At 40.6% G+C, this 27,658-nt stretch overlaps 1 protein-coding gene across 1 annotated transcript in view; it reads right to left on the reverse strand.

Annotated features, from left to right (window-relative positions):
• Positions 1 to 27,658, reverse strand: part of LOC114607132 (macrophage mannose receptor 1-like) — a 38,009-nt gene that overhangs the window by 8,960 nt on the left and 1,391 nt on the right. The window contains exons 2-24 of the mRNA XM_028750003.2: positions 26,655 to 27,056; positions 25,676 to 25,849; positions 24,499 to 24,663; positions 23,724 to 23,837; positions 22,634 to 22,777; positions 21,723 to 21,905; positions 21,061 to 21,218; positions 20,254 to 20,367; positions 17,909 to 18,024; positions 16,936 to 17,084; positions 16,042 to 16,241; positions 13,931 to 14,052; positions 11,405 to 11,483; positions 10,181 to 10,322; positions 9,726 to 9,761; positions 9,032 to 9,201; positions 8,208 to 8,275; positions 6,551 to 6,651; positions 5,494 to 5,636; positions 4,505 to 4,616; positions 2,945 to 3,087; positions 2,185 to 2,287; positions 1,484 to 1,716 (exon numbers count right to left, since the gene is read on the reverse strand). Coding sequence (XP_028605836.2) covers positions 1,484 to 1,716; positions 2,185 to 2,287; positions 2,945 to 3,087; positions 4,505 to 4,616; positions 5,494 to 5,636; positions 6,551 to 6,651; positions 8,208 to 8,275; positions 9,032 to 9,201; positions 9,726 to 9,761; positions 10,181 to 10,322; positions 11,405 to 11,483; positions 13,931 to 14,052; positions 16,042 to 16,241; positions 16,936 to 17,084; positions 17,909 to 18,024; positions 20,254 to 20,367; positions 21,061 to 21,218; positions 21,723 to 21,905; positions 22,634 to 22,777; positions 23,724 to 23,837; positions 24,499 to 24,663; positions 25,676 to 25,849; positions 26,655 to 27,056 — 3,371 coding nt within the window. The remainder of the gene's footprint in view (positions 1 to 1,483; positions 1,717 to 2,184; positions 2,288 to 2,944; positions 3,088 to 4,504; positions 4,617 to 5,493; positions 5,637 to 6,550; positions 6,652 to 8,207; positions 8,276 to 9,031; positions 9,202 to 9,725; positions 9,762 to 10,180; positions 10,323 to 11,404; positions 11,484 to 13,930; positions 14,053 to 16,041; positions 16,242 to 16,935; positions 17,085 to 17,908; positions 18,025 to 20,253; positions 20,368 to 21,060; positions 21,219 to 21,722; positions 21,906 to 22,633; positions 22,778 to 23,723; positions 23,838 to 24,498; positions 24,664 to 25,675; positions 25,850 to 26,654; positions 27,057 to 27,658) is intronic.

Genomic DNA, 27,658 nt, shown 5'->3' on the forward strand with positions numbered 1-27,658 from the left:
CTATCAAAGGCAGGGGCAAAACTAGGCTTTGTTTCATCCAGGTTGGCACCCCCTGCACACGTGTTTGTGCATGCACAAACACACACACACACACACACACACACACACACACACACAGACATAGGCTGGGAGCCTGAATGGTGCCCCTCTAGAGGCTCCACCCTGTGCAAAAAACCTGACTAACCCCTCTGTAGCTATGGCTCTATCCAGGGATTTGAAGCACAATGTTTTCAGTATGCTGGTGGCATGAAGCTCTAGCTCTTCATTCCATCTGAATCATGAGAATCTGTGAAGGTTAGGAGCCTGGACAGGAGCCTGGAAGCAGTAATAGGCTATGCGGGGGCCAACGAACTGAGGCTGAATCCTGATAAGATGAAGGTGCTGTGAAGGGGTGGTTCCTATGTCTGGGAATTAGGTGGATAACCTGTCCTGGAAGGGGTTGCAATCGCCCTGCAGGAACAGGGTCATAGTTTGGGAGTGCTCCATGATTCCTAACTATTGCTGGCCTCTCAATTGGCTTCTCTGACTAGGAAAGCTTATGTCCACTTTATATCTGCCAATCAGGTCCATTCCTGGACCTCCCACCTGGACTACTCTAATGTGCTGTATCTGTGGCTATCCTTGAAGATGGCCCAGAGACTGAAGCTACTGCAGAATGTGGCTGCTAGATTGGTAAGTGGGGCAGCCTGATGGGACAATGTGTGGGTCACTCATCCAGAAATCACTGCATTGGCTGTCATTGACTTATGGGGCTTGATTCAAGGTATTAGCATACCAAATCCTGAACATCTTGGGATCCAAGTACCCAAGCATCTTCCTGAATATCTAACATCAATATACAATCAAGATAACATTTTATAAAAGAATGGAAATAGTTGATTGAATATTTACAGATAAATTGTAAACAGATAAGAACATTGGTAGGATTGTTATAATAACCTGCAGTTTTATGAGTATATATTAAGATATTAAAAATAAATTTAAGGAACCACAGAGAGAAGGAAAAGGATGTCAAGTTTTGAATATATATATAAGAATCCTGGTTTGTGTTGATCCAGTATGGTACTTAGTTTACTGTATTCATTGTAGACAATGCAAGTCATCTATGGAACCTGTTGCCCCACCCCTCCTAAAGCAACATAGAAGTGATTGATTTCTCTTTCTGAGGGTGAAAAAGGAGTCGAGACTAAAGACTACTAAAGATCTTGCTGCCTGGGGGTGTGCTGCTGCACTGAGTGCAGAAGCCCCTTTACAGACTGGAAATTGTTATATTTCTGTTAAGATTTTGTGTACAGATAAAATAAAGGCACTGGAAATAGCTCATAGGTAACCCACAGACGATATCCAAAACTTTTGTAATGCTTACCAAGGATATTCGTAATAAAGTCAGGTAATAAAAGTCTTTTCTATGTCCTTCTGAACACATGTTCTTGATGTGGATATGTAGTACAGTATTATGTTAATGTATATCATATGTATTTACCATATTGCTATTTAGGCCAATCCATGCAGGTTCTCCATATTTTAACACCCACAGCCATAGGAATGATTCAATGTAGGGATCCAAAATGCTGGCAAGCTCTGACTGTTCAGATTTACACTTTTTCCTGGCCTCTTCCCATGTCATTTTGGGGCTGCTGAGAGAGTAACTTCTATTCCCAAAAGGGGCATAACCAGAGGCTGGAATTGTTGTTTCAGAGTGTGATAATGCAGGATCTATAGGCAAGTAATCAAGAGAAAAGACAGAGATCAGTTTAGACTACACACACCTGACACTAAATTTCTGAATACTATTATTCCCTAAACATTTTAAATCTTGAAAATCGACATTTTAAATGCCAGCTATAACACTTAGTCAAGTTTTCTTCAAAAACATATATGGATGAGGCCACAGAATACATTTAATTTACTATCACAAAAGCAGCAAACAAAATACCTAAAATGTAGTCAACATGACCATTAACAACACACCTCCATTTCTTTCCAGAGAGGTCAAGAATCTGTTCTGTAATTAGCTTCCTATCCACCATCATTCTCAGATGACAAAACCTCAGTTCAGTCATTAAAGCTGGCAATCAGCTTTTTTTTTTTTTTTTTTTACCAGAACAGAAAACTGGAGTTAGACTCTATAATGCAATCTGCATTAAACACTGTTTTCTGTTCCTTCTCTTCTAAAAAACATACCACTGTTTCTTTGGCAGATGTAGCTTTTCTTAGCAGAACATGGCCCATCTCTCCAATATCCTGCCAGCTTTTCAGGCTCCTTCATCATAAAAATGCAGTCCTCCTAAGAAATAAAAGTATAACAAAGGGACAAGTAACACAGTAGCTATTTATACAATGTAGGGGCCAATCCGTTTGTACTTGAAACTTTCCTTTTATACTCTTGACCCAAAACTCCCTGGAACTCTCAGGTGGGTGCCATTGCCATTATAAGAGAACAAGGGAAGTGTTCATGGTGAGTTCCGGCACCTCTTTTTCTAGAAAAATAGCACTTCTCTTGACAAATACCAGGCTCCACAATCACCCAATCATAGATAGTGGCAAGAATAAATCCAGACTACAAGTGCAGTGTGCATCTGTCAGCGCAAGGCTTCCTATCTCTGGATCCTATTCAGGAGTAGGAATCAGTAGCTGATACGTGCTCTAGATCAGGGATTAGCTGATGCTTCCTGGAAGTGGGGTAGGATAGCAGACCAGTTATAAAACTGGTTAGGTGTTGCCTAACTGTTACTTTACATGCTAGCTGCTTAGCTTGAGACAGCTGGCTCTAAAAATAAACAAAGGAGACACCAGCCAGAGATTGAATGGGGAATTGGTACCGAAATGGGGTGCTAACACTGAAGGTACTCTGAACATGTAGTTATACTGCAGGAATGGAATATAGAAGATATTTCTTGTTTCTGGGGTAAAAATGATGAAAGCCTTTGCAGGCAGGACTTACACCATAACCTGGAAAACCTTTGGCCCAGTTGGTGTAGTGGACTCCACTTCCATCTGTCCATACAAACATGCGCTCAATATTAATATCATTCAGTCCAATCCAAGGATCAGTTGCAGCACTTTTTAAGTGCACCGTGAGGAATGCTAAATAAAAACAATGAGACTTTTTTCAAAAAGGATTTGGCAAATGTACGCCCTTCACCTATAAGTGTTTGATATAGTGCATCATAATGTAGTTTGGGTTCATGTTGTATCATCATCATCATCATCATCATCAAAACACATTTGATTAATGCAAGAATTGCCAGTGTGCTGGCCTTCAGATGCTGTTGGACTAAATCTTCCGCCATTCCTGTGTATGCAGCCCCTGTGGAGGTAAGGCTCCGCCTGTGTTGAGGCACACCTCACACCCAGTATGCCACAGCATGCCAAGGAGCTTCCTGCACCCACACTCCCTGGACTTTCGCCTCTTGGCCAGAAGACAGGGTTCCCCCTGACCTTTTGGAGCTATGCTGGTAATGTTCCGCTTATGCTGAAATACACCTCGCACCTGGCATGCCACAGTGTGCCAAGGAGCCTTGCACCCACGCTCCATGAACTTGTGGCCTCTTGGCAAGTAGACAGGATTTTCCCCCTGACCTTTTGTCCTTTCATATGATCTGTTTACTAGACAGAATGCTTGGCTAAAACATAACAAGGAACACAGACGCAATCCACTTTCACAATGCCTACGGGAAACACCTGCTGACACGTGTATTAGCTAATGCTTAGAATGTGCTTAGATGGAATATGTTAAAGTTCAGAGTGGTTTCACTACCTCTTTTTCCAACTGTATTTTATCCAATAAAAAGAGGCTCTGCAAGGCTTGTTTTTCAGCTTGCTTCTGCACAGCTCACTTGCATGCAACCTTCTGTCGTCCTCATTATTCCTGCAGCCCCTAACGGATGGCCCCTCAAGCAAATACAGCTCTCAACAGGTAAAAAGTTTTCCCACCCCAGCTATTGAGCTTGCCTATTAAATCTCTTTTAACCGCTATTAAAATAGCAGTCACTCTTTCTCAAGTTCCCCAAGTATTATCCAACTGCAGCCACCAAATGCATTATACAGAATAACTACGGGGTCATTTTATTCTTCTTGCACTTGTCTTGTGGGAATCTTTGCAGAGTAGATTCTTCCTATGCTACTTGGGGAATCATAAAATCATAGAATTGTAGAGTTGGAAGGGACCTCCAACCTCCTGCAATGCAGGAATCTTTTGCCCAATGTGAGACTTTTGAACCCACAAACCTGAGATTAAGAATCTCATGATCTACCAACTGAGCTGTCCCTGAGGTCTACGGCCATGTGGAAGGAGCTGGTAATATTCACTGCTGCATCACTGCCCTGGTTTCCAGCTCCCCTGTGTGGCCTGAAGTTCCTTAAGCCACCTGAGTAGTACGGCGCCACAAAGGAGCCATTTCTAACACTTCTTCTGGCACAAACGTAACTTGAGTTGAGGCTCTTGGACTTTTAACATGTCAAGTCTATATGAACAATCTGTTTTAAAAAGAACTGACTGCACCTTGTGTAGCTTTGTTTCGTATAGTTGCCAGATTTCCTCCTAGATTCTTGCAAGTGGTTCGTGCATAGGACCAATTTTTCCTCTCTTCATTAAGACCAAATAGCTGGAAGCACTGTAGGGGGAAATAACAACTCTCCAAAATTCCATACATGATGTAATGGTTAATGAAAGTAGCAATCATGAAACGGTATTGAGCAAATAAAGGTAAAGGTACCCCTGCCCGTTCGGGCCAGTCTTGCCAGACTCTAGGGTTGTGCGCTCATCTCACTCTATAGGCTGTGAGCCAGCGCTGTCCGCAGACACTTCCAGGTCATGTGGCCAACGTGACAAGCTGCATCTGGCGAGCCAGCGCAGCACACGGAACGCCGTTTACCTTCCCGCTGGTAAGCGGTCCCTATTTATCTACTTGCACCCGGAGGTGCTTTCGAACTGCTAGGTTGGCAGGCGCTGGGACCGAACAACGGGAGTGCACCCCGCTGCGGGGATTCGAACCGCCGACCATGCGATCAGCAAGTCCTAGGCGCTGAGGTTTTACCCACAGCACCACCCGCATAGAGCAGTCCTACCCCATAGGATTTGCTGGTTAGAAGGGGATTAGGATGGGATGGAAAATGGGGCAGAGGAAGGAACTGGGGAGAACATCCACCCTGGTAGCTACAGTTGTTAATTTGAGCTTTTAAAATATCCCCCTTTAATCAAAAATTTAAACTATTCAGATACAGATTTTTTTAAAAAAACTTTTTTTGGTATTTACTATTCTAACACAATAGTCCTTTTCAGTTCTTAGTGGGGAAGAAGGATGTGACAACATAATGACAAGCTGCGCCTCCTGGTCTACATGCCTCTTTATTTTAAGCTCTATACAGAACACCTGAGTAAGACATGAAGGGCAACCTCTGCATGTTCAGCAGCTCTGGGGAAAGTATTCACTGTATGCTATCCGAAAAGGACTAGTATGCCAAGCAATTTGTAATGACTACACTAGTTACCTTTTTATCAAAGAAAAGCCATCCTTCAGCACAGCCTCCAAGAGGTACAGGCAACGTGGGAGCAACAGATGAACGGACAGAACTGTTATGCCTTTCACATACAAATCTGTCCTCAGCACCACAATTGATATCATTCCATAAACCTAAACAGAAAAGTTATTAAATCACTTGCAAACTGAAAAGGGCAAGCAGTCCTTCAGGTATACAGTACAAATGAAGGCTTGAGAATAACAAAGAGCAGCGGCAGCAACTTATTCCATATTGGAAGAAAATGGGACAATCAGTGGCGGAGAGCAGGCGGGGGTGGGGCACCCAGCGCAGTTGGGGGGGCAGCCGTGATGGCACCCTGCCGAAATTGCGCTGCCGGGGGTGGAGTGCTCCCCCCGCACTCCTCTTCCTCCACCAGTGGGGACAATGTGTAGATGGAATAAGCAAGCAGTTGTTCACAATACAAACTGCTTAAAAGTCCCAAAGTTATTAAAATAGCATTGAAACAGTGTAGTATTTCCCCAAATCTCTCTTGCCCTATAAAGTTGCTCATGTGATAAATATACAGCATCCTTTAACTTTTAATACCATGTCATATTTTTTTAAAAGGCAATTCAAGAGCTGTAAAATAATGAATTTCCCCTCCCAAACAATGTATATTTATGGATGGAATAGTCATTGCAACTATAGATTCAGGTTTTATCCACACTTGCCTTTCCTCCCTGCTTCCAGGCACAGTCTGCACTTTAAAGCTCCATGTCTGAGTGCTCTTTCTTTCTTTCTTTCTTTCTTTCTTTTGCACTCTTTAAATCTCAATCAGAGCAAACAGCAATCTGCGGAAAACCCAAATTGCTGTTTGTTGCGCTTCAGTTTTAAAAAGTTGGTTTTTGCAGTGAAAGCTCTGGGACATGGAGCTTTAAAGAGAGGACCTGTACCTGGAAAGAGGGGGGCAACAGGTAAGTCCAGATAAGCCTGTGTTGTACTTGTTCTTTATTAATCCCTTTCCCCGTCCTCAAACACACAGTTTCTCAAGATTTTTGTTTTATTGGTAGTATTTTATTCTACTTACCTGTGCTGTAATACATGACCACACAGTTTTCGTCATCATTTGCAAAGTTGGGTTCATTAGGTGCCCAGGCTGCATAGGTCACTGGAGTTCCATCCAACCAGCTAGAAAAAATGATACGACAGTATTGGACAGAACAATGTAATTGTCCTTTATTTACATTGCATATTTCCACAATGGTTTTTGCTGTTTGTGGGCTTTTTTAGTCAAGGGAACAGCAGGTCCAGAAAACATTTCACTGTTGAACCTTGCAGGGCAGCATTAAGTTGGCAGCATTAAGAATATCCAGCAAAATTACGGAAGTAATGTAATCAGAATGACTAGGAAAACAATCCTAATCTTGAAAGACTGAGATGCTGTTAAAGAGGAGCAAATTGCCAGTTATTTTCTTTAATAATAATTTTGTATCACCATGCCAGGAAGCATTTGGAATTTCTGCCTGAGGCAAGGAAACATCTTCTTTAAGATAATGCATGAAGACTTCGCTTCAAATAATGTTAATAGATAGAATTATGAACAGCTCATTTATTAGGGTTAACAAAATTGGTGATGAGGCTTTAGCCCTGGCCCAGCCCTATCCTCAAAAATGAATTAGTAGTAGTAATGATGATGATGATGATGATGATGTGCCCAATGGCTGACAGGTAGTGAAGTATGGGTTCTTACAGTTACTGGGGCAGTTCATTTTAATTAGAAGAAAATGAAATTCTTGTATTTTATAGGTGGAATGTAACATTCATAGTTGAGAAATGATCAAATTGGTTCTTAATTTACACACATTTTTTTTTTAAAAAAAACCTCATTTACAACTGCAACCTTAATGTCCTGATTGGGGAGGGGGGCAGTAGTGAAGGAGAACAGCAGATGGCTCATGCAAGGGAAGAGGAGCAAGGTTGGGCATGCCTTCACATTGCTCCTTTGCTGGCCTGAATGGAAGAAAGGCCAGGTATGTCAGGTGTGGGGACAACCATCAGCTGGAAAGCACTCTTAGTCTCTTCTAGTGGCATCCCAAAGGGCCGTAGGTGGGAGATGGGGAATGTCATTGCTCCAACATTCAGAGCATGGCTGGGAGGAAAGCAGAAGACAGACATAACTGGAGACACACCACACCCAAGATACATAAAACAACTGTAGGAGTCAGGCAGATAGGAGGGTGGTACCCTCTTCCTCAGTGCATAAAAAGAAAGTTCACAGGGGGAGAGCAGCCCGGGACCTAATACAGCCTAGAGAGACAAGGAAGTGGTGACAGCCTAGTAAATGGTATTCTCCACAGTTTGGGGGTACATTGTGGGACTAGGAAGGTGTTGGATCCATAGGATCCAAGCCTTCTCCATGTTCATTTTCCACTCATGCCAAAATTGGGGCTTTCATGTTATTAGGCTGTGAGATTTTATGAGGTGGTGAGGAGAAGGTAACTGACATTAAAGCTTCCTCTTCGTGGTCATGGAGGGAAATCTGAAGTTTCATGTAGCTTCCATTACAGGGAATGTACCTCTGTATTTGGAAGAGTCCTAAATTTCCTTTAGAGATCAACTGTGGAGGGGGGGAATCTTATAGCTTAGATTAATTAATATTAGCCTAGTTACTTAGGAGGAACTTAGATTTACAATTTTGTTAAAAATCTGATTTCCACTTTTAATTTTTCTTCTTCTTTACTTACCCGAACTTTCTATCAAGACCCAATATTAAACCAATGTGAATGTTCTTGTAACTTCCATAAAGCTTGTTCTACAACATACAAAGGAAAAATTAGAAGTAAATGAAACAATATAGTATTCAGATGCAGAGCAATGTAGGTTATTCCACAGGAAGTGCAGAATTCATAAATCAGGCAATACAGAAAGGTTTGTAATGATGAGCACAGCATCTGTGCTTTTTACAAACTTCATTAAAGGTTGCCAGTTAAGATAAATTAAAACATGCCAGCTAAAATTAAACTAATCATGGAAGAAAATTTTGCATCATGTTGTAATATACTAATGTAGGGCTTCACTGATTTAAGCTGGTTTATTGAAGATTTTTGGTTCTATGTAAGAATTACAGTGCAACTCAAACAATCAGCTTTCATGCCAGAATTCTACCCACTATTTCCCAGCTCACTCTTCCACTTAGTGAATTGCACTTTTTTGTTTTTTAACTGAGGAGAGGGAGGGGGGAAATTAAACAATGAATGTAAGAACCCTGAATGTCTGGAATCCTGATTACACAGAGACATTTTTCAGCACTCTTCTGTGCTCATGAGTAAAGCATGAATCTGTGATGATCAGTGGAGTGAGTGGATCATACATTCTTTTTTAAACTTGGAAAGCCTCACTTACCTGTTAGTGCCGGATGCTACAGGGAAAGTATATGGCCACAGAAAGTCAAAGTCCTTTAGGTTGCAATTTTCTACACACTTACTTGGAAGTAAAACCCATGAGGCTTACATCTCAGCAGACCCAGCTATATTTGATTAGGAAATCATATGTTCCAATTATTTCTTACATATTTCCACAAAAACTTTTGTTCGCTTTCTCTTTCAATGACTGCAAGATCTCCGCCATGCTTCTTGCAGTATGCTCGAGCTCTTTCTGCAGATGCTGTTTCATTACTGAAATAGTACTCATTGCCCTCATACAAGATCCAGCCATTTTCAATTCTTTTGAATGAATATTCTGTAACAGAAGAAGGATTAATTTCATTTAAAATATTTCTTAACTATTCTGCATAAAAAGATTTCACAGTGGTATTCAGACATGTGAATAGCTTTAAATCACCCAGCCAACAATTCTCCAGTCTTTCAGGAAGGAATCTTTCAATCCCTACCTGAAGATGCTAAGGGCAGAACCTGTGGCTTTCTGCATGCAAAGGATCCAGTTGAATGTAGCCAATTTGAGGAGCGAGAAAGCCCAAGCCAGAGAATATCTACCATGGGATCCTCATGACAGAACTGTCAGTGGCCAAAGAGAATCACTGGGGCTGCCTCTTCCCCACTTTCCATTAGATTACAAAAGACCTCTTTGTTCTGAGGGAAAGCAGAAACTGGGAAGCTGAGGCCAGGGAGCAAACATATCTTTGGCTCTTGACAGACCCCCCAGTAGCCTGAAAGACCTGTTAAGGCAGCTCTACCCCTGCTTTCCATGGTGCTGCTTAAGATAGACCTGTGTGAGCTGAGGAAAAGTGAAATCACCCAACATACCGAAATGATTGCTTGGCTCCGGTTTTAGTGACACACCTGAAAAACCAAACACATATTTATTATATCATAGTGAAATTTATTGTATTACGTTATTTCATACAAACAGGAGTTTGTAAAAATGAAAGTGTTATTTGTACATTTCCATGGCAAAATTAACAACCTAATGCAGAGGAACTATCAGCAAATACCGATATTCACCATGGTGTACATGGCTCAGGTTCCTTGTTCTAATTGAAATGGAGTACTTTACATCTCAGTATGAAAGCCAAGGATATTAACCCTGCAACAATCATTATGAAGGCTAAATGTGTTTCATATTCCTCATTTTTAACCTCTTCTCAAAAGGCAAAAGGTTAATAATCATGTTTTTTAAAAATCAGGTTTCAGCAGTGCAGCAGATGAAGGCCCTGTTGGCTTTGTTTAATGAACCTGTTGTAAATGAAGAGGAATCTTACCTCTCTTTATTTGGCAAATCCAATTCAGAAAATGCTCACACCAGGAAGGTTTCCACCACGAATAAAACGAAGCCACTCCTCTGCATCCCATGTCTTTATCTCTTAAAACTTGATAGAGAAAGCTTCTCTCTTTGTAGTTTAGCTACAGTAGAAATAAAGTTTTCTTACTCATTTTCTTTCTAAGAATCATCAAGGTAATAAATAGAAAAGGAGAGACTTAAAGCGGCAGTTTTTGAATGACTTGTACATTAAGGTTACCAGATGTCCCCATTTACCAGGGACAGTCCCTGGATTTACAAATTAGTCCCCATACAAAATCCATTGAAGTTGAAAAGCATCCCCAGATTCATTGGGGGGGGGGGACTGGTAACCTTATTGTTCACACATGTGCATGTATATACATAGAGAGAGGTGGGCTGTCATTTTCACATTTATAGTGTGTGTGTGTGTGTGTGTGTGTGTGTGTGTGTGTGTGTGTGTGTAAGCTTCTGCAAGCTATTCAGATGCCTGGCCATGTCATCTGGGCTAGAGGGGAGCAGTTGTATCACCTGGTCAGCCCACAGCATCATGGTAATGGAAATGCATAGATTTAAGGAGATGGTAAAAAGCAAATGCATATTTTTCTGGCTATCTTATCACTCTACTTTTTTTTTTAAGATGAAATAATTTGCATCTGGGTTGTTGTTGTTTTTACTTTAAATTGTTCTAATTATTTTAATTGAAATGATTGTTTTCCCAAACCATGGGTTTGCCTCAGGTAGTGCAGCACCAGCAGAACCAGGGAAGGAATGCAGCAGCCACAACCTCTGTTTGCCCTAAGCCATAGCTTGGCTTTGCGTTATATGCAAAGTGGATACTTAGTCTGTGTTCTCATGTTTTTGCATTTAAAAAAATTTTAATTAAATGTTCCTTACACACACACACACACACACACACACACATCCAACTGAGCAAGCAATAACTTCAAGCAACTGTGCAGTAATTGCCATAAATGTTGGGTCCAAAAATTAGATTGCCCATCACATTTATAAATACTTTAATGCGGGACACTTCAATAACTAAACTTTTAAAGTATTGCTATGGACTCGATCAAAGTTCACTATGAGAACAAGAGAACAAGAGGCTTGAATACTAAGATTATACTAAGATGAATTTGCAAATAATTTTACCAACAATCATTTACTTTTAATAATTTTACCAACAATCATTTCATCATTTACTTACAGGAGTTCCATCACTCCAAGTAAATCCTTTATCGGGCTCCAACTCACTTAAACCAATCCAATAATAGTCTGCAGAAGACCTAAAATATATAAAAAATATTGTAAGCAGAGAGTTGATTTCAAGAGTTTTAAAATTTACAATGTAATGGCTACTCTGAGGATCACCTTAGATGAGCCATTTGGAGCAGGAACTCTGTGTGTGTGTGTGTGTGTGTGTGTGTGTGTGTGTGTGTGTGTTCAGATGACATGTGGTCATTTCTTACGCATGCTTGCATTACATGCTAAGTCATTGGATATTTACAGGTGACTGTATTATAAACTAGGACATGGGTAGGCAAACCAAGGCCCGGGGCCCGGATCTGGCCCAATTGCCTTCTAAATCTGGCCTGCGGATGGTCCTGGAATCAGTGTGTTTTACATGAGTAGAATGTGTCCTTTTATTTAAAATGCATCTCTGGGTTATTTGTGGGGCCTGCCTGGTGTTTTTATATGAGTAGAATGTGTGCTTTTATTTAAAGTGCACCTCTGAGTTATTTGTTTGGCATAGGAATTTGTTCATCTTTTTTTTCAAAATATAGTCCGGCCCCCCCACAAGGTCTGAGGGACAGTGGACCAGCCCCCTGCTGAAAAAGTTTGCTGACCCCTGAACTAGGAGTTCCCAATGCACATTTAGAAATCTTATAAAAGTATCATGAGCACCACACCAAAATGGGGCCATAATAAGTGGTGATGGATAAATAAGTTTCTGAAGAAACTGTGTATGAGGCAGAGGTTTGATCTGAACCCAAACAATCAAAACCCATATCTGACCCCACATATCATAACAAAACACCTATTTCACAGAAGTCAAACTGGTGATTCTTAGAGAGAAGTAACCTATCAGTCAATCCATAGAGGGCAAGCCTAAGACATACTGCTGCCTGATGCGTTCCTGCCCTGGTCCCAGGAAACATCTCCAAATGTGTGTGCGTACATTCTGCCCTAGGATCATCATTCAAACTTTCATAAACATGGACTCCTTTTCTCCCCCAGGATTGTCATGCAGACATGGACCCCACACAAATCTCATCAATTTTCTCACACACTCAAATAGTCAGCCAGAGTAGTGTGCACAATGGTTGCAAGTTCTGTGAAATTCCATGTTGTTAAAGGTAATAATGACACAAGATTAAAACACAGTTATGTAACTAAGATACTTTTGTTATATGTGTGTTTGTGGCACAACACTTCCTTCTATTTTGAAAGAAATGTGGTGTCAATTAAAGCCCATACACCATTCGTATAGTTGTATGCACTTTACTCTGTATGGAATGGACCCTTTATTCTTTGCAACTGTATTGTTTTACTTAAAACATCTCTCTCTCTCTCTCTCTCTCTCTCTCTCTCTCTCTCGCAAATGGTTTCATACTTAATGATATCACTCAAATGTTTTATATTTTGGGTTTTCTTGGGGAACATTTCACCACCAAAGCAAACTGACATGGTACTTAATAGATAAATAAATGATGGCACATCCATTAACACTTATCTCAGGGATAGTGATCCAAACTCTCGATGTTGGAGTACAGTTCCCATCATCCATGAGTAGTGACCAGATTGATTGGGATGGGACTGATGGAAGTTGGAGTACAACAACCTCTGGAGGACAAGTTATGCTTGACTTAACCCTTTCCCTGCTAACTGCTTCTATGTTGCAATACATCACCAAGTGATGTATTTTTTACTTTTAGTTCCGTTTAACAGGGTTATTACTCTAATATTTTATGTGCTTTTTATTTATTTTTTTTAAAGTGGCTCTCCATACTCACCAAGTATATAAAAAACAATTAAATTTCCACTTTTGCTATGCATGCAAGCAAAATATACCTTTAAAAAGTCACAATTTAAAGTGCTAATAACCAAGGTTGAACTGATCTGCTGCAACCCCAAAACCAGCTGGACTGTACATAGGTAGCAAAATTGTGATACATGTTGCAATTTGGGGTGGGAGAGTTGTGTTGCTTCTGGGTTCAAGCAGCTGGGAGTTACCTCTTTTATTTCCCAGAAATTCCCTGCTCCTCAGAAAAGAGAAAACTATGTGATAATGTAGTGTAATTTTGAGGAGGGCGTCTAGAAAACAAAAATGGCCATTGCCAGCTGTTGTCATTGCAATGTGTTTGCAAAAGATGGTGGGATAAAGGAAAACTGGGAGATGCCAGTCTCAGCTCCTCCTTTCAGGAAAGCGCAGCAAGCAAGAAAGAGGGATGACACTGTTGCTGTGACCTCCACTTCTGCCAGTTTGGATTAATTCCTCTGTTTGCAATAAATGACATTTTCTAGTGATGCCTCAGGTACCGTGTGGTTTGTGCCATGGCTGAAGTGTGTGATGCAGCAGGATTCAGAGTGTTAACTTTAAAAGAGAAATAGGTTTTGGTATGTGTATTGGTTTGGGAAGTGTGAACTGGAAAGCTGACATTAAAATGCTATTAAACCAGAAGAGTTTTTGATTCTTCTGAGACAATGAGGATTAACATTATATGAAACTCACAACTCTGATAGCATTTTCTGTTCTTCTTCACTATGAACAGAAACGAGGTCTCCTCCAATTGCTCTACAGAAATCTCGTGCTTCAAGCCAAGATTTCTTGCTCTCTTTCTCTTTTTTATAGGCCTAAAGGCATAAAAATATAGTTAAACATAAGTAATAATAATCTATTTTAAATCTATAACATTCCCTCTCCCTGAATATTGGTAATTCCCTTCTTTATTTCCTAACCAAGGTTCATATCCTGATACTCTTTTCTACTGGTTCTCTAACTTCATATTATACATCTGATTTGACTACTTTTGCTTCTGAGCAATAACCAGTTCCAGCACCCATGTTTTTATCCCAACACAGCTGTAAACATTTTATATTGTCCACCCTATTGCGTGGACAGGCGGAGTCCCCAGATCCCGAGCGGTCCCCCCCGTCATGTGGAATAACGACTCAAGACAGCGTGCTATGTGATTAAATTGGCCACAACTTTATTAAATTTCAAATGTGGGTAGACCTTGGCTCAGGCATTGGGCGTTCTCCCTCCCCAGTCCCCAGCCTGGGACCTAGGGAGCATCAGGGTTATCCAGTGTGTGTGTGTGGGGGGATGGGCCCGCTCTGAAGAACATATGTTCAAGCAGAGATAGCCGCCACCGTTACGCCGCCGCCGCAGGGGAGAGCAATGACAACCTTTCGGCTTACGGTCAAAGCCTCCCTTCAGAAACCCCTTTAACGGGGAACCCTGGTATCGCCGCCGCAAAGAGGAAGATGGACTAAAGGATTCCGCCCAAGGCCTGATACCGCCAAAGTTGTGACGTTTTGCTACGGGAAAGGCGAAACCTGCCAATGCAGGGAAATTCCTTTCCGGCCCTTTAACAGTGACCTTAACGTAGCAGCGCCCGCATACCTGTGAAGAAAAGTTAACCTGCAAAACCTGTGAAGGAAAGTTAACCTGCAAAATAAGACATTAACTGAGGTTGAGTAGGGTGGGAGAAGCTCTGGAGCCAAGTGAGGATTCCCAGGTAAGATCCTCCCTCTATTGTGTGGGCAGGTAATCCCTCCCCTACCTGGCCTGGTCTCCTTGGCAACGCTTCCCCCAGGTGGGATTGGACAACTGACTGAGGTAGGCGGAGACCTCCAGGTATCCCACCTGAGGGAAGGCAAAGCCAAGCCTATGCTGATGGAGCCGCTCCAGATCCAGGGGCTGCGCGCGTCCACGCAAAGGGCGCCCCCCGTTTTAAGCGGGGAGCGGTCATTCCTGTCACTGTAATCCATTTTTACTTATTTAAACTTTAAATTGTTGCAACCCACCCTGGGACCTGTTGGTGAAGAGTGGATAGCTGTAGTAGTAATACCAATTCAGTTGAAAGGTTTTTCTTGCCCTTTTCTTTGACAAATCACAAATTACTTCCCCCAAGTCAATTTCTTTGGCAAGGTCACATTTGATAGGAAAAAGTATGATGAGCGCCAGCTTCCGGAATATTTTTTTGCTTCTGTCACTGGCAGGGTGCAAAAAATCTGGATCGCTATTAAAATTAGATGCATTGTGTTTTATTTTTTGCTGTAAATCTCATTTAATAAGATAAGTGCGGATATTTAAAACTCTTTCTAAGAAGTAAATTGAAGGATTTTTCCTCCCAGAACCAATGTTGCACAAGGTGAACTATCTGAAAGACCTGGTGGATACTTGTGAGGCAGCCATTTAGAATCTTATTTCAGTTCCTTAGGCTCCAGAGTCACATATTTTAGGACTCAGCCAAATATGAAATTAATATTCTTGGTTGTTTTGAACCTGTGTTTGAATTCATAGATGACAAAGATACATAGAAAACATTCCCTCTGGACACACTCTCTGTAAATATCATTAACATGATCTATAGTTGAGAGGCAAAAATCCATTCTGATTTACTTCTAGCCTCCCAATGAGGTACATTCTGCCCACTCCTCCACTAAAATATAAAAAGTCTGTACTTCAAATAAACTACAGTTCAAAATATTAAAGTAAATCTCCACAATAAAGAGAGTCACAAAAAACCTGCATTGAACATTGATTTTAAAACTAATAGAGAAGAGCCGCTTCTGACTTGCCTTTCTATTTAAGCCGACAAGAACTGGTATGCCTACCTTGAAGCACACATTTCTAGTACTGCTTGAACGCCATCCTTCTGGGCATGGAGGTGGAAGACTTGGTGTGGGGGCAGGAGTTGTTGTTACACCTTCTGCCCATTGTTTGCAGATGAAGGCTGCCTTCTCTTCACAGCTCACAACATCCCACAATCCAGCTGCAGTCCCAGTTCTCATGGCAACACAGCCAAGATGTTGCCCTTTTGGAGACACAAGACAAGAGCCACGTCAATTGAATTTCTGTTCATATGTGTAAAACTACTACTACTACTACTAACAACAACAACAACAATGTAGAAGCCCTTTGTGAAATATCATTCCAATTAGGCTTCAGGAAGTACTTAACACACAGCTGTCCAATGCAGGTTAATTCTGCGTCCAGGGCAGCAGTCTACCATCTCCACCTGTTATGCCGGCTGACACCCTATCTGCCTTCACTCTGTCTCACCATATAACACTGGTCCCAAAGGATCTGCATTGGCTCCCAATACATTTCCAAGCACAATTCAAAGTGTTGGCGCTGACCTTTAAAGCCCTAAACGGCTTCAGCCCTGTATACCTGAAGGAGTGTCTCTACTCCCATTGTTCAGCCTGGACACTGAGATCACCTCTGAGGTCCTTCTGGTAGATCCCCCACTGCAAGAATTGAAGTTACAGGGAACCAGGCAGAAGATATTCTCACTAGTGGAACACACTCCCATCAGATGTTAAGGAAATAAATAACTATATGACTTTTAGAAGGCAGCCCTGTACAGGGAAGTTTTTAACAGTTCATGTTTTATTGTGTTTTTGATATTTGGTTGGGAGCTGCCTTTTGTTGGGAGTGGCTGGGGCAACACAGTCAGATAGGTGGCTTATTATTATTATTATTATTATTATTATTACTACTACTACCAGGCATTGCTGAATTCCAGTGGGTAAACAGAACACCATCTCCATTGGTCCAGTTAAATGTCCCTGGTTGCTGTACACCTGAAAGGCCAATCCAGAAATATTTTTCAGAACGAAGCCCAACTAGACTAGTCAGGTAGGCCTGTTCATATCTGTGGAGAAAAATGAGTAATAAATGCATTAAAAGTGGGTGCTTCTTTTTTTTAAGAAAAAGTTAATTTTCAGGACATACTGGAGTTGGCCACTCTGTACATCAAAGCAGAAGTGAGTTCAACAGCTATAAATCCAAAGTGTCAGACTCCACTACAGAATCATTGTGGTTGGTGATACCTGTAATTTATATGAGAAATATGCTTTTGTGCTGCTGATCAAAATGCTGAAGGAGATCTTCAGATGCAGAAGGAGATCAGAAGGAGATCACATGCAGAAGCTATATACTTAGTTAACTTCAGCTACCTTCGCATAAATTGGGTGCATGTGTGTTCAAATCGCAACATAGAGGTAAATGTTCTAAATGCCTTATGTGGCTGTGCTGCCTGACACAGAGAGGCTGTGTAAAGCATACACAACTCAAGAATGCTGGGAACAGTGGTTTACCCCTTACAGAACTATAATTCAAAGTACCCTTAATAAACTACAGTTCTCATGATTCTTTTTTCTGGGGTGTGTGCGTCAAATGTATGGTGTATAGACAGCTTTAGTCTTATGTGGTGCCCAATGAGTGTCATTGAACCAGTTGGGTATATAGACCATAGTATTTTCAAAGTAAAAGGTAAAAGCACACACATACCCTAAGCTTTCAGGTCCACTGTCACTAAGCAATACATCTACATATTGCATGTATCAGCACAATCCATACCAATTATTTCTCTGCTTGTAAACTTAGAATATTCAGAAATAAACCAATTTTGCATTTCATCAATATTAAAAACACTTCTATTGTTCCTTTCTTCTGGAAGGAAAATCTTTTTAATACCTGTTTTCCACAGAAGTCAGAGATCCCTTATTTGTTTCGCAGAATTTCTTTGCTTCTGAAAATGTTACAGATGTTTGTCCAATTAAATAACAATAGACACCGTGCCTTTTCCAACCCTGTCAATATAAAAGAAACAACAACCACTTATTATTGCAGTATTAGGTTGGAGACACCAAGGTTTTTTTATAATTTTATTTTCTCATTTTACAAATATTATAACAAAGATAAATTTACATAAGCAATTTAAAAAACCAAATCTTAATAGCATCCCCCTCCCCACTTTCTGTGGTTACTTATATTAAATAATTTACCACTACATATCCAATTCAAATCTATTTACTGGTTATCCTTTATATTCTATTTAGGTTATTCTCACTGCACGTTTTTATGTCAGTTCTGCTAATTATTTAAGATGAGGGTTTCTTTTATATACCACCCGTCCTTTGTGAACACAGAACCCTTCTTCCAATGACTAGCTAGTTCCAGCTGCTCTGCAGTCAGCAACATTGCTAGCAATTCTCCATTTAACAGCAGCAGCAATAACAACAACAACAATGTGGAATATTGAATTTATTTTATTATTATGTTTATTACCACTTCCAATCAATAAGAGTGTTAGAATCAGATCTAAGTATTGGATTTTTTTTATTTTTTTTTTGTAATTTTGCCTAATTAGAAAAATACCCCCTTCCAATTTTTTTGAGCTATAGGGCAAAGCCACAACATGAAGCATGAAGTACCTATCCTCTTTCACTGCATCTCCTCCAGCATAGTGGTGAAGTTCCTTTTATAACATACGATAGTTTAACAGGTGTCCAGTGCCTTCCGAATATTATCTTTAAAGTAACTTACTGAAAACACACTGGAATTGAGAGACTGAGTTTATTTTAGTGACACTGCTGAAAGTTTATTAAAACAGGAATCTTCGTCCAGCTTGAAGTACCACAGAAATTGCATAGAGATCTTTTATCTAGGCTAATGTTGTCATTCTCTAAAGTGGTGCAAGAGCCTTTACGTCTGCATAGAAATTAATACATTGGCCATTTCATACAGTCATAGAATTGTAGAGTTGGAAAGGGACCATGAGGGTCATCTAGACCAGCTCCCTCAATGCAGGAATATTTTGCCCAACGTGGTGCGTGAACCCATGACCCTGAGATTAAGAGTCTAATGCTCTACCAACTGAGCTGAGCCCAGGCAATTGATACAAGAGTCTAGAGCTGATTTTAGGGAAACATCTGGTAGAAATCCAGATGATGAGTGTGACTTTTGCAAACTGTTTCTGGAGCTGAACATATAAAGCTGTCTGCAACAGTCAGATAGTTGGTTCATCTCCTTCAGTATGGCAGAAGGTTTCCAGGAGTGCTGTACAAAATCCTCTTGAAATGTCTGAGGCCTGCAGCATGTGTTCTGCCCATGAGTTGCATCACTAGCAGTTGTGCCCATCGCTATTTTGAAAATTGCAGTTGGGTGAAACCAAAAATTTAAAATAGAACAATAACTAGAGATTGAAATAAAACTGAAATATTTAAAAAATATGAAGCAGTGAATCGATGTTAAGGACCTTCAATGCACCCATAACATCTCCAAGACATACACACAATCTTCACATGCCCCATATCTTTCTCTGAACCAGGAAATGCTTCATGCTGTCAAATGCATGGAGACCATTATCTGAATCAAATGAAGGAATTGCACTGCCCCTATAAGCAAATACTCCCATAAGCACCTCCACCATATTTTGATTACTAGCTATGATCCATAAGAAGTGATTCCAAGTGATTACTGTTCACACTTGATGCCTTGGAGACTAAGACAGTTATATGGGAATATTTCCTGTTGTTGGCAGTGGAAGCAGGGTATACCGCATATATGTAGTGGATCTGTTCTCAAGTTTAAAATTTAAAATTATTTTAAAAATAGAAGAAATAGTTGTAGCTGTTTTAGATTCTTGGGGGTTTTTTAAATGTAAGATCAGCAAAAAAAGGGCTCTTCCCTACTAATAGGCACAAGGGTGTAATTACCCTATGGGGGGGGGGAGCAGTAACTCTATTGATTAGAAACTCTCTATTGAAACTTTATCCAAATTGATATTGTCTTTCAATCTTTGATAAAGCAGCCTTCCTGCGGTCAGCAGTAATAAAGAAAAGAAGCAAAAAAAGCTGGAGAGGCTTGAGTAGCCATAGGAAGGGTACGAAATTGGAGGGGAGGGGGAAGATAAATTTTACATCTTCCCTCAAGGCTAGAGGTACCTCTGCATTAATGGACAGCTTTAAGAAGAGAAATAGTTGGTGTCTATGCATATTTCACTTTTTAAATCACTACACAGTTTACTTTAGACTTACTTTCTGGCAATTTGGATCAGCAACTTCAGGTTCTCCAGGAAGAGATGCCAAAGGTTGTCTTTTACAGATGTAACCAAGTTCCACTTCACAGAAATAATCTGCCCAGTACCCATTCTAGAGATGGGAATGTGAAGGAATACAAATATTAGTGAAGAGGGGTCCACTGGCTTTCTCGTTTTCTTCCTGCTTGATGTCTTTGTGTCAATGCAAAGCTTTCCATTTTTGCATGAGTTGGACAGCTTCACAAAATTCCTATTACATTTGAACTTCACTGAAATCTTCAGCTGAAACTAATGAAGTATTCAGCTTGAGGATCTGATACTTCTGATGATGATGATGATGATTAGGACATTGAGTTGGCATGATGGCAGAGAGAGCAGTGCAGGAAGGAGGAAGCAGTGGCCAGCCAGCTGGCCTGGTAATCTGTTTCCAGTGCTGCCATTGTAAACCAGCCTGTGATCCTCAGATGAAGGACAGTGTAGAAATTTAAGAAGAATTGGTCCCACTTGGCTGGAGAAAACTCAAGGGATTAGTGAAGGTAAGTGTGTGTTGAGGAAGTTGGTGAGGTGTGGGCATTTGGGGGCAAGGTCTAGGAGATCATGGGGCTGGCAAGTGAAGCCAAACAGAGCTTCAATTCCTAGGGCAGCCTGGAAAGAGGGAATGATTGTTAAACCATTCTGGGAATTTTAGCTCTCAATGTGCCAGATTGGCCCTCAATCCATTTATTCAGTCTTTTGTGTAATAGGCTGAATAAATGTATTGAGGACCAAAGGAAATACATCTCTCTTATAGGATTCATATTTTTACCTCCCCACTCATGATGACACATTCGTTTTGCACATCATTTATTTGTTGTGGTTTTCCTTTCTGCCACTTGGTGAATGTCACGGTAGAACCATCACTCCATTCATAATACATCTGAATCTTCTGGTCATTCAGTCCTATCCATAGAAGATCTGTTGGTTCTAAGAACATAAAGCCGTCTTATTTATTTGCCCCCAGTCCAGAGTGCCTAGGATCCTACTGCACACAGCTCTATGGTGCATAGATTTGGAAATGGGAGACCATTTTGAACTGTAGCTCAGTTTGACATGTGCAGCTAGTTACATAAAGATTAATGGAATGCTGAACTACAAATGAGTAGCTTCTAATTGACCAGCATTCGCCAAGCTGCTGCTCTGCAAATATTTTGAGCTGTAACTGTAATCATCCCTGACCATTGGTGATATTGACTGAGGTTGATGGAAGTGCACTAGGTTGTGGAAGGCTATAATAGTCAGTGTCATCTCTCATATTTGACTTGTTTGTGCACCTTAATCACTTCAACAGACTATTGCTCTGTGGTGCTTTTCAATAGGGGAGGGCCTTAGTAACATTGTATAATTGTATGTGGTTAGGGGGAAAACCCTGCCCTCTCTCTTTTACACACACCAAATACCAGGAAAACAGAATTTTCTGGATGTACTCACTGTAGCCTAGCTGAGAAATGACAAAGCTGTATTCTTCAATGTTGTGTATACTTATTAAATCTCCACCTTCCTTTCGACAGGACCATAACGCATTCTTCCATGTCTTAAGGTCTCTGTTAAGGCGGTAACAGTGACCTGCATATGCAGCCCAGCCATCTGGACATTTAATTGGTTTAAAGCCATCTAAAAATAAAACAAATATATCTAAGATTGCATGACTGGATGAGCTTTAAAAATTCTGATCTGCCATTATGTTGTCATTGACTCACTTGTGTGCCAGGACCCTGCGACTCCACAGTTCCCCTAAGGGGGTGAATAACCAGACAAGACAACAGTATATAGGTTTTATCAGTTAAAATAGGCCACAACTTTATTTGTTACAGATGTGAACAATTTGGCACAGGCATTGGGTGAAGTGAGACTACAGCACTCCAGCCTGTCTGCTGGGAGTGCATCTAAGGCTAAACCACCACTAGGGGGGCCCTATGACCTACATCAAATAGGGGTAGCCCCCCAGGAGTCCTTGTTGGAGGATTGCTATGGCCCTGTCCCCATCTGGGCACCAGACAGAAGCTGCTTCTCCTGGATCCCTTTAACAGGATAGCTTCCACCAAGGAGGGGGAGATAGAGTCTATAACCTCCTCTCCAGCCAAGACCAAGGTTTACCCGATGCCTCACAAAGCTGTGAAAGCCTGCCCACAGCCTTTAGACCTTTACTGGTCTTTACTGATAGACAAAATACTCTCAGCCATCTCTGTCCAATCAAACATTTCCCATTGCATATGCCCCTACAAACAGCAAAACCTGTATTACTGTTAGAAATGTAATTTTGGACTCTGGCGCCCTCTATACATAATGATGATACAATTATATAGATATAGGTAAACTTCATTCCCAGTTTATCATCCTACCTGAAGGAATAACAGAAGCATCTAATGAAGAGTTTGCTTTTTTGCAAATGTATGCAAGTTTCTCTTGACACTTATCATTCCCCCACTTGCCATTCTTAGACTGCATTGATCCACAGATTTTTTCTGTTTCTGGGGATGGGCTCCCTTTAAGAAAGAGACAAGTGATCATTGAGTCCTGTGTTAACACTGCAACACTGCAGTTTGAGTTGATCTTTCACAAAGCAGCCTACAATATTTTAAATTAGCACAAAACCATTTAATATATATATGGCCAGAAATGATAAAGTTGAAACTAACCAGCATAGAACAATAATAAATGAGCCACTTTCCAGTAAATTAACCTCATCCATCCATTGCCCCTTCATCAAGAGCTTTTGAAAAGGCTTCTTTAAAAGTTTGAGTCTGCCGAATCTCTACTGGAATTGCATCCCATAATTGTGGAGCCACCATTTTATCACCATATCTTCAGTCTAATCACCTTTACTGGTGAACAATGAAGCAAACCATCTGAGCTGAAAAATGAGTCCAAATGTGTACCCGCTGTGCAAATTGGAAGTGGGTGGGTGTGCATAATCTGTGATCTACCTGATAACTGGAAATCTCTGTTCGGGTTTAGGTACCTTTTCACTGGATTGTGACTACTGAATTACACCACAATTCCATATTCTATGCAGGAGGAGGGCACTTACATTACTTTAAGAATTATGGCACGAACTGATGTTCTGTTAAGTGTCATTTCCCCTACCACTTCAACACTGTGATGGGAGAATGTGCACTAAAAGATTGCTGTCTCCTACAGAGCTCTTAAAAAACAGAAGAAGCTGAATGGACAGAAAGTGCCAGATCTTCTCAGAATCATGGTACAAGAACTTTAGGGAAAGTTAAACTATTTGGTTTAATCATTACAAGAAGGCTACAAAGAATTGTTTTTAAATGCCGCATGATTATTCAAAACTAATTCCTTTATATAGTATATTCTGGATAGTCTAACCTCCTGTAAATCCCTTCAAATTTTTGGCACTTGTGCCTGAATATTAGGCAGCAATGTTGTTCAGTATTGATCTGATTTGGCAGATAGTTGTTCACTCACCTGGAGCCCAGTTTAAATATCTGAAAGGGTGGTTGCCAATCCACTGCCATCCACTGTCAAGATCCAAGCTGTTCAGACCAATCCAGTAGTAAGTAGGTATACCATTTATTAATCCTATTCATGGAAAATAAAATCAATTAAACTGTATTATATAGCTAGGATATGTATATTGATGTCAGATCCCCCCCCATAAAGCTGGGTACCAAATAGAAATTAATCAGAAAAAACTTTTCATCTGGTATGCCGATACAATGCTTCAACCAGCATCAGTTTCAACCAATGAATTTCTGCTTTTCATACAGTTTTTGAAGACACATGGGTCATGTCTAAAAGTATTGGGAAAGTGAGAGACAATGTAAGATTATGGCTTTTTGTTCACAACAACAACGTCAGAATTGTATTCCACTGATTAAAAGAGAACATAACACGGTGCATACAACACCAAAATAAATAAATGTAGAGTTTCAAAAGTATTTTACTATATATTCTCCAAGTATATTTTACATTTTTTTTCAACCAAAAGGCACTTTAAAACACCCAAAGAACAATATACCAACAATAGGAAGGTGATTATTTGCACAAAAAAGTCATCTGTGTAAGGCAGCAAATGTACTTTAAGGCTGTGTGTGTACACATCCTAAGATATTCTAGGAGTGGAAAGGCACTTTCCATAATTTTCATGAAATTTATGTTTAGAGCTAAGACAGTATTGACTAATTAGCAAAATATCGCAAGACACTGATCGCCTCTTCAGGTATGCCTTGTTATGTCCTACCTGTCAGGTATGCTTGTTCATGTAAATTGGTGATGCTCAATAATTCTGCATTCTGTTGCTGGCAACTTTTTCTTGCTTGGTACCATGTTAGAGCTGACTGGGAATTGATCTGATAGAGATCCCCTGTCCAATGGTTTCTGGTCCAGAAGAATTCATTATGGTCATCTGTAAGCATTGTTAACTTGAGTGTCAAATCTTCAAATCACCCATAATTAAGCTAATTCTACAGCTGAGATATATTTGATTCTTTAATGATCTAGATTCTTTGAATTTTCCAAAGAATACTCAAAGCATATTCACATATTAGGTGTGGTTATCTACACATACCTAGATATCTAACCATTTGTGCTTCCCCAGGACCTGGAAACCCTGTGTGCAATCAGGACTTCAGGTTCCAGGATAGTTTTGATGAGTTGGCTTTCTCCCTGTAAACATCCATACCTAACATACCTAATGAATATACCTGCACCTGTATGGCCGGCACCAGTCCAGAGCTCTTCCCACCTCACTGCTGTTTTGCTTCACCCCATCTCCATTGACACTGCTGCTGGGAGGACACCATGGCCTCCGCCCCACTCACTGCATGAGCCACCACTGGACAGATCTCAAACTGGGAGGGACTCAGGCACAAACACTTAGTTTAACCCACCATCACATAGAGAGACCTATTCCCCATAGAAAGGGAGGCATCTGTTAAAATTTTAGTAGCTCCACTCAAATTGTACCTTCAGGTTCCCTCTCTGTTTTAGTCTTTTTGCCTCTGGAAAACTGCATGCTTTGTTCAACATCAAAACCCAGTTGCCTCTCAGTTGCTCCCCACTGAACAGCTGATGGTTGTGAGGACCAAGGAGTCAGGTGAAATCTGGCTGCAGGCCAGAAGGACCCATGTCTGCTCTATGCTTTGATTTTGGCCTGAACTGGACTACATCCTTATCTCTGTTCCTTTTAGATGAAGAACTGGAGGCTTGATCCTGTAGGGGTCCTGATGTTAATGATAATTCATTTTGTTCTGACTTGCAAAGGAAAAGTTCTTTCCACATTTTCTTTTCTTAAATTGCACAATCTGTAAAGATGAGGCAACAATAACAGCTTCCCTTTTCTTTTGTATGTTAAACATCTAAGCAGCAAATACGCAATAACATAGTAAAGGTCAAACAAAACATTGTTAAGTGCTTACCTTTTACTGGACAATATCCACTTAAAGAGTCTCTATTCACATCTGCTGTTGTTCCACACCAAAGTTGTCCATTTTCATCGTCATCTCTTATGCACTTTGCATACCATTTATTCTTATACTTGAATGGAAACACACAGGGGGCTCCAAAGGCATTGCCTTCTATGGTATACAGAGCTAAAGGAACATTGGACAGATCATGTTAGGCTGGAATAATTTTGAACACTATTGAGAGGCAAACACAAATAAAGCCGAAATAATGAAGACAAAGCCCTCTATAGGACTCTATGTAAACTCAGATATGCACTGTTTGTGTGTACAGGCTTCCATGTTCACCTCAGTGGAATTTTGAGCATCCATCCGTTTGCATGTACGCAGAATAAATGCATGCAATTCCTCCATTATGTGGAATGAATTGTCAGCATCTGGTGTCTCCAGACAGGGTGTAGAGGAAGGGTACTAAGTTCCCAAAGGTGCCACCACTCAGGTGCCCATGCTGGTTGGTCCAGCTTCTACCTAGCCAAAGCTTGAACCCTCCTGACTGCCCAGCCATCACTTGTGGACATCAACCAGTCAGACCAACAGTCAGCAGCAATCAAGTATTGGGCTCTGTGTGTGAAATCCATAAAAACAACAATATTATAAAACAGTAATATGTATGTTTATATCAGATATATGAAGGTATGTTTAACATCTAAAAGCTATTGTTTGTATGAAGGGGGTATTTTTTAGCTGCTTAATTTTTCAATTTGATCTTTAATTCCCTGACTATATATATAGTTGGTGCTTAAGTTGAGCCACTTTCTTTAGTACTCTGCCTTTAGATCCTATTTTGTCCTTCTGATATAGCTGGAGTCTGGACTGATGGTTATGTGATTTGCATCATACCTATTTTGGGTCCCAGATGTAGGGGATTCAACATGCTGGAATCAGATACACCAACTGAATATCTAAAGAAAGAGGATTAACTCTCTCATTTTACCTTCATAGCCCTTGGAACACAAGCCGTCTTTCGTTCCATAGATCTTCCAGGTACTCTTGCTGGTGGCTACTTTAGAAAGTATAAGACGACTTTTTTGGCCACCTTCGGGATTTAAAAACAAATCCCCCTGTTTGAGTGCGAGGAGGCTCTCATTTCTGCATTCCCATTTCTGAAGTTCAGTCGTCTCATTACAGGGGGAGAGGGTGAGTGCAACCAGGTTTGACTTGGAAGGCACTGCCAGGCATAATTTCACTGCCATGTTCAAAATCTGGTCGTCGGAAACCCACTTGAAATGTTGCCACTCATTATCCTCATCGCAGTTGACCAGGATGATGGAACGAGATTTCTGAGGTTGTATACAAAGCTTGAGGTTTTCATTTTGTATCAGAAAGCTGTCACTTTCTGCAAAATCAAGAGAGGAAAAATTATAGGAACATGGTGACAAAATTCCACATAGCTTCCAACATGGCAACCACTGGCAGGATGATAACACCAAGAGGCAATAAGATTGAAAGAGCAAACAGAGGAACGCCTCTCATGTTGATTCTGCATTTTACAGTGCTGTGTCTTATTTATCAGAGGTCCATAACTTGCTCAATTCCTAGCCAGGACACCGACTTTGACGTCCTTCTTCCAAATCCTGTTTGCAGTTTATTTTATTCTGAATAAGTTTTTAATCATTTGATTAGTCTCAAAATACTGCATTTTTAAACAAAAAACCCATACATTTATAAATAAAGCTTTTTAAATGAATTTTTAAAAAAATATTTCACTCCTTTTGAGTGCCAAACTAGACATGATGCAAGACATCTGAGATTGAATCTTCCTAATTGTTATTTTTAAAATTTATTTATTGCTAAAATAATGGGCTGGGGGCAATTTGGACTGGAGAACAGAGGTGAGCAGGTTCACCTAGCCTTCCACATCAGTGCACTGAAGCTATTTGTCCCCCTGCCACCCACCCCTATCCTGCACTGTACAGGGAATAATATGATGGCACCAGC

The sequence above is a fragment of the Podarcis muralis genome, chromosome 12 (assembly GCF_964188315.1).
Source record: "Podarcis muralis chromosome 12, rPodMur119.hap1.1, whole genome shotgun sequence".
NCBI classification, from domain to species: domain Eukaryota; kingdom Metazoa; phylum Chordata; class Lepidosauria; order Squamata; family Lacertidae; genus Podarcis; species Podarcis muralis.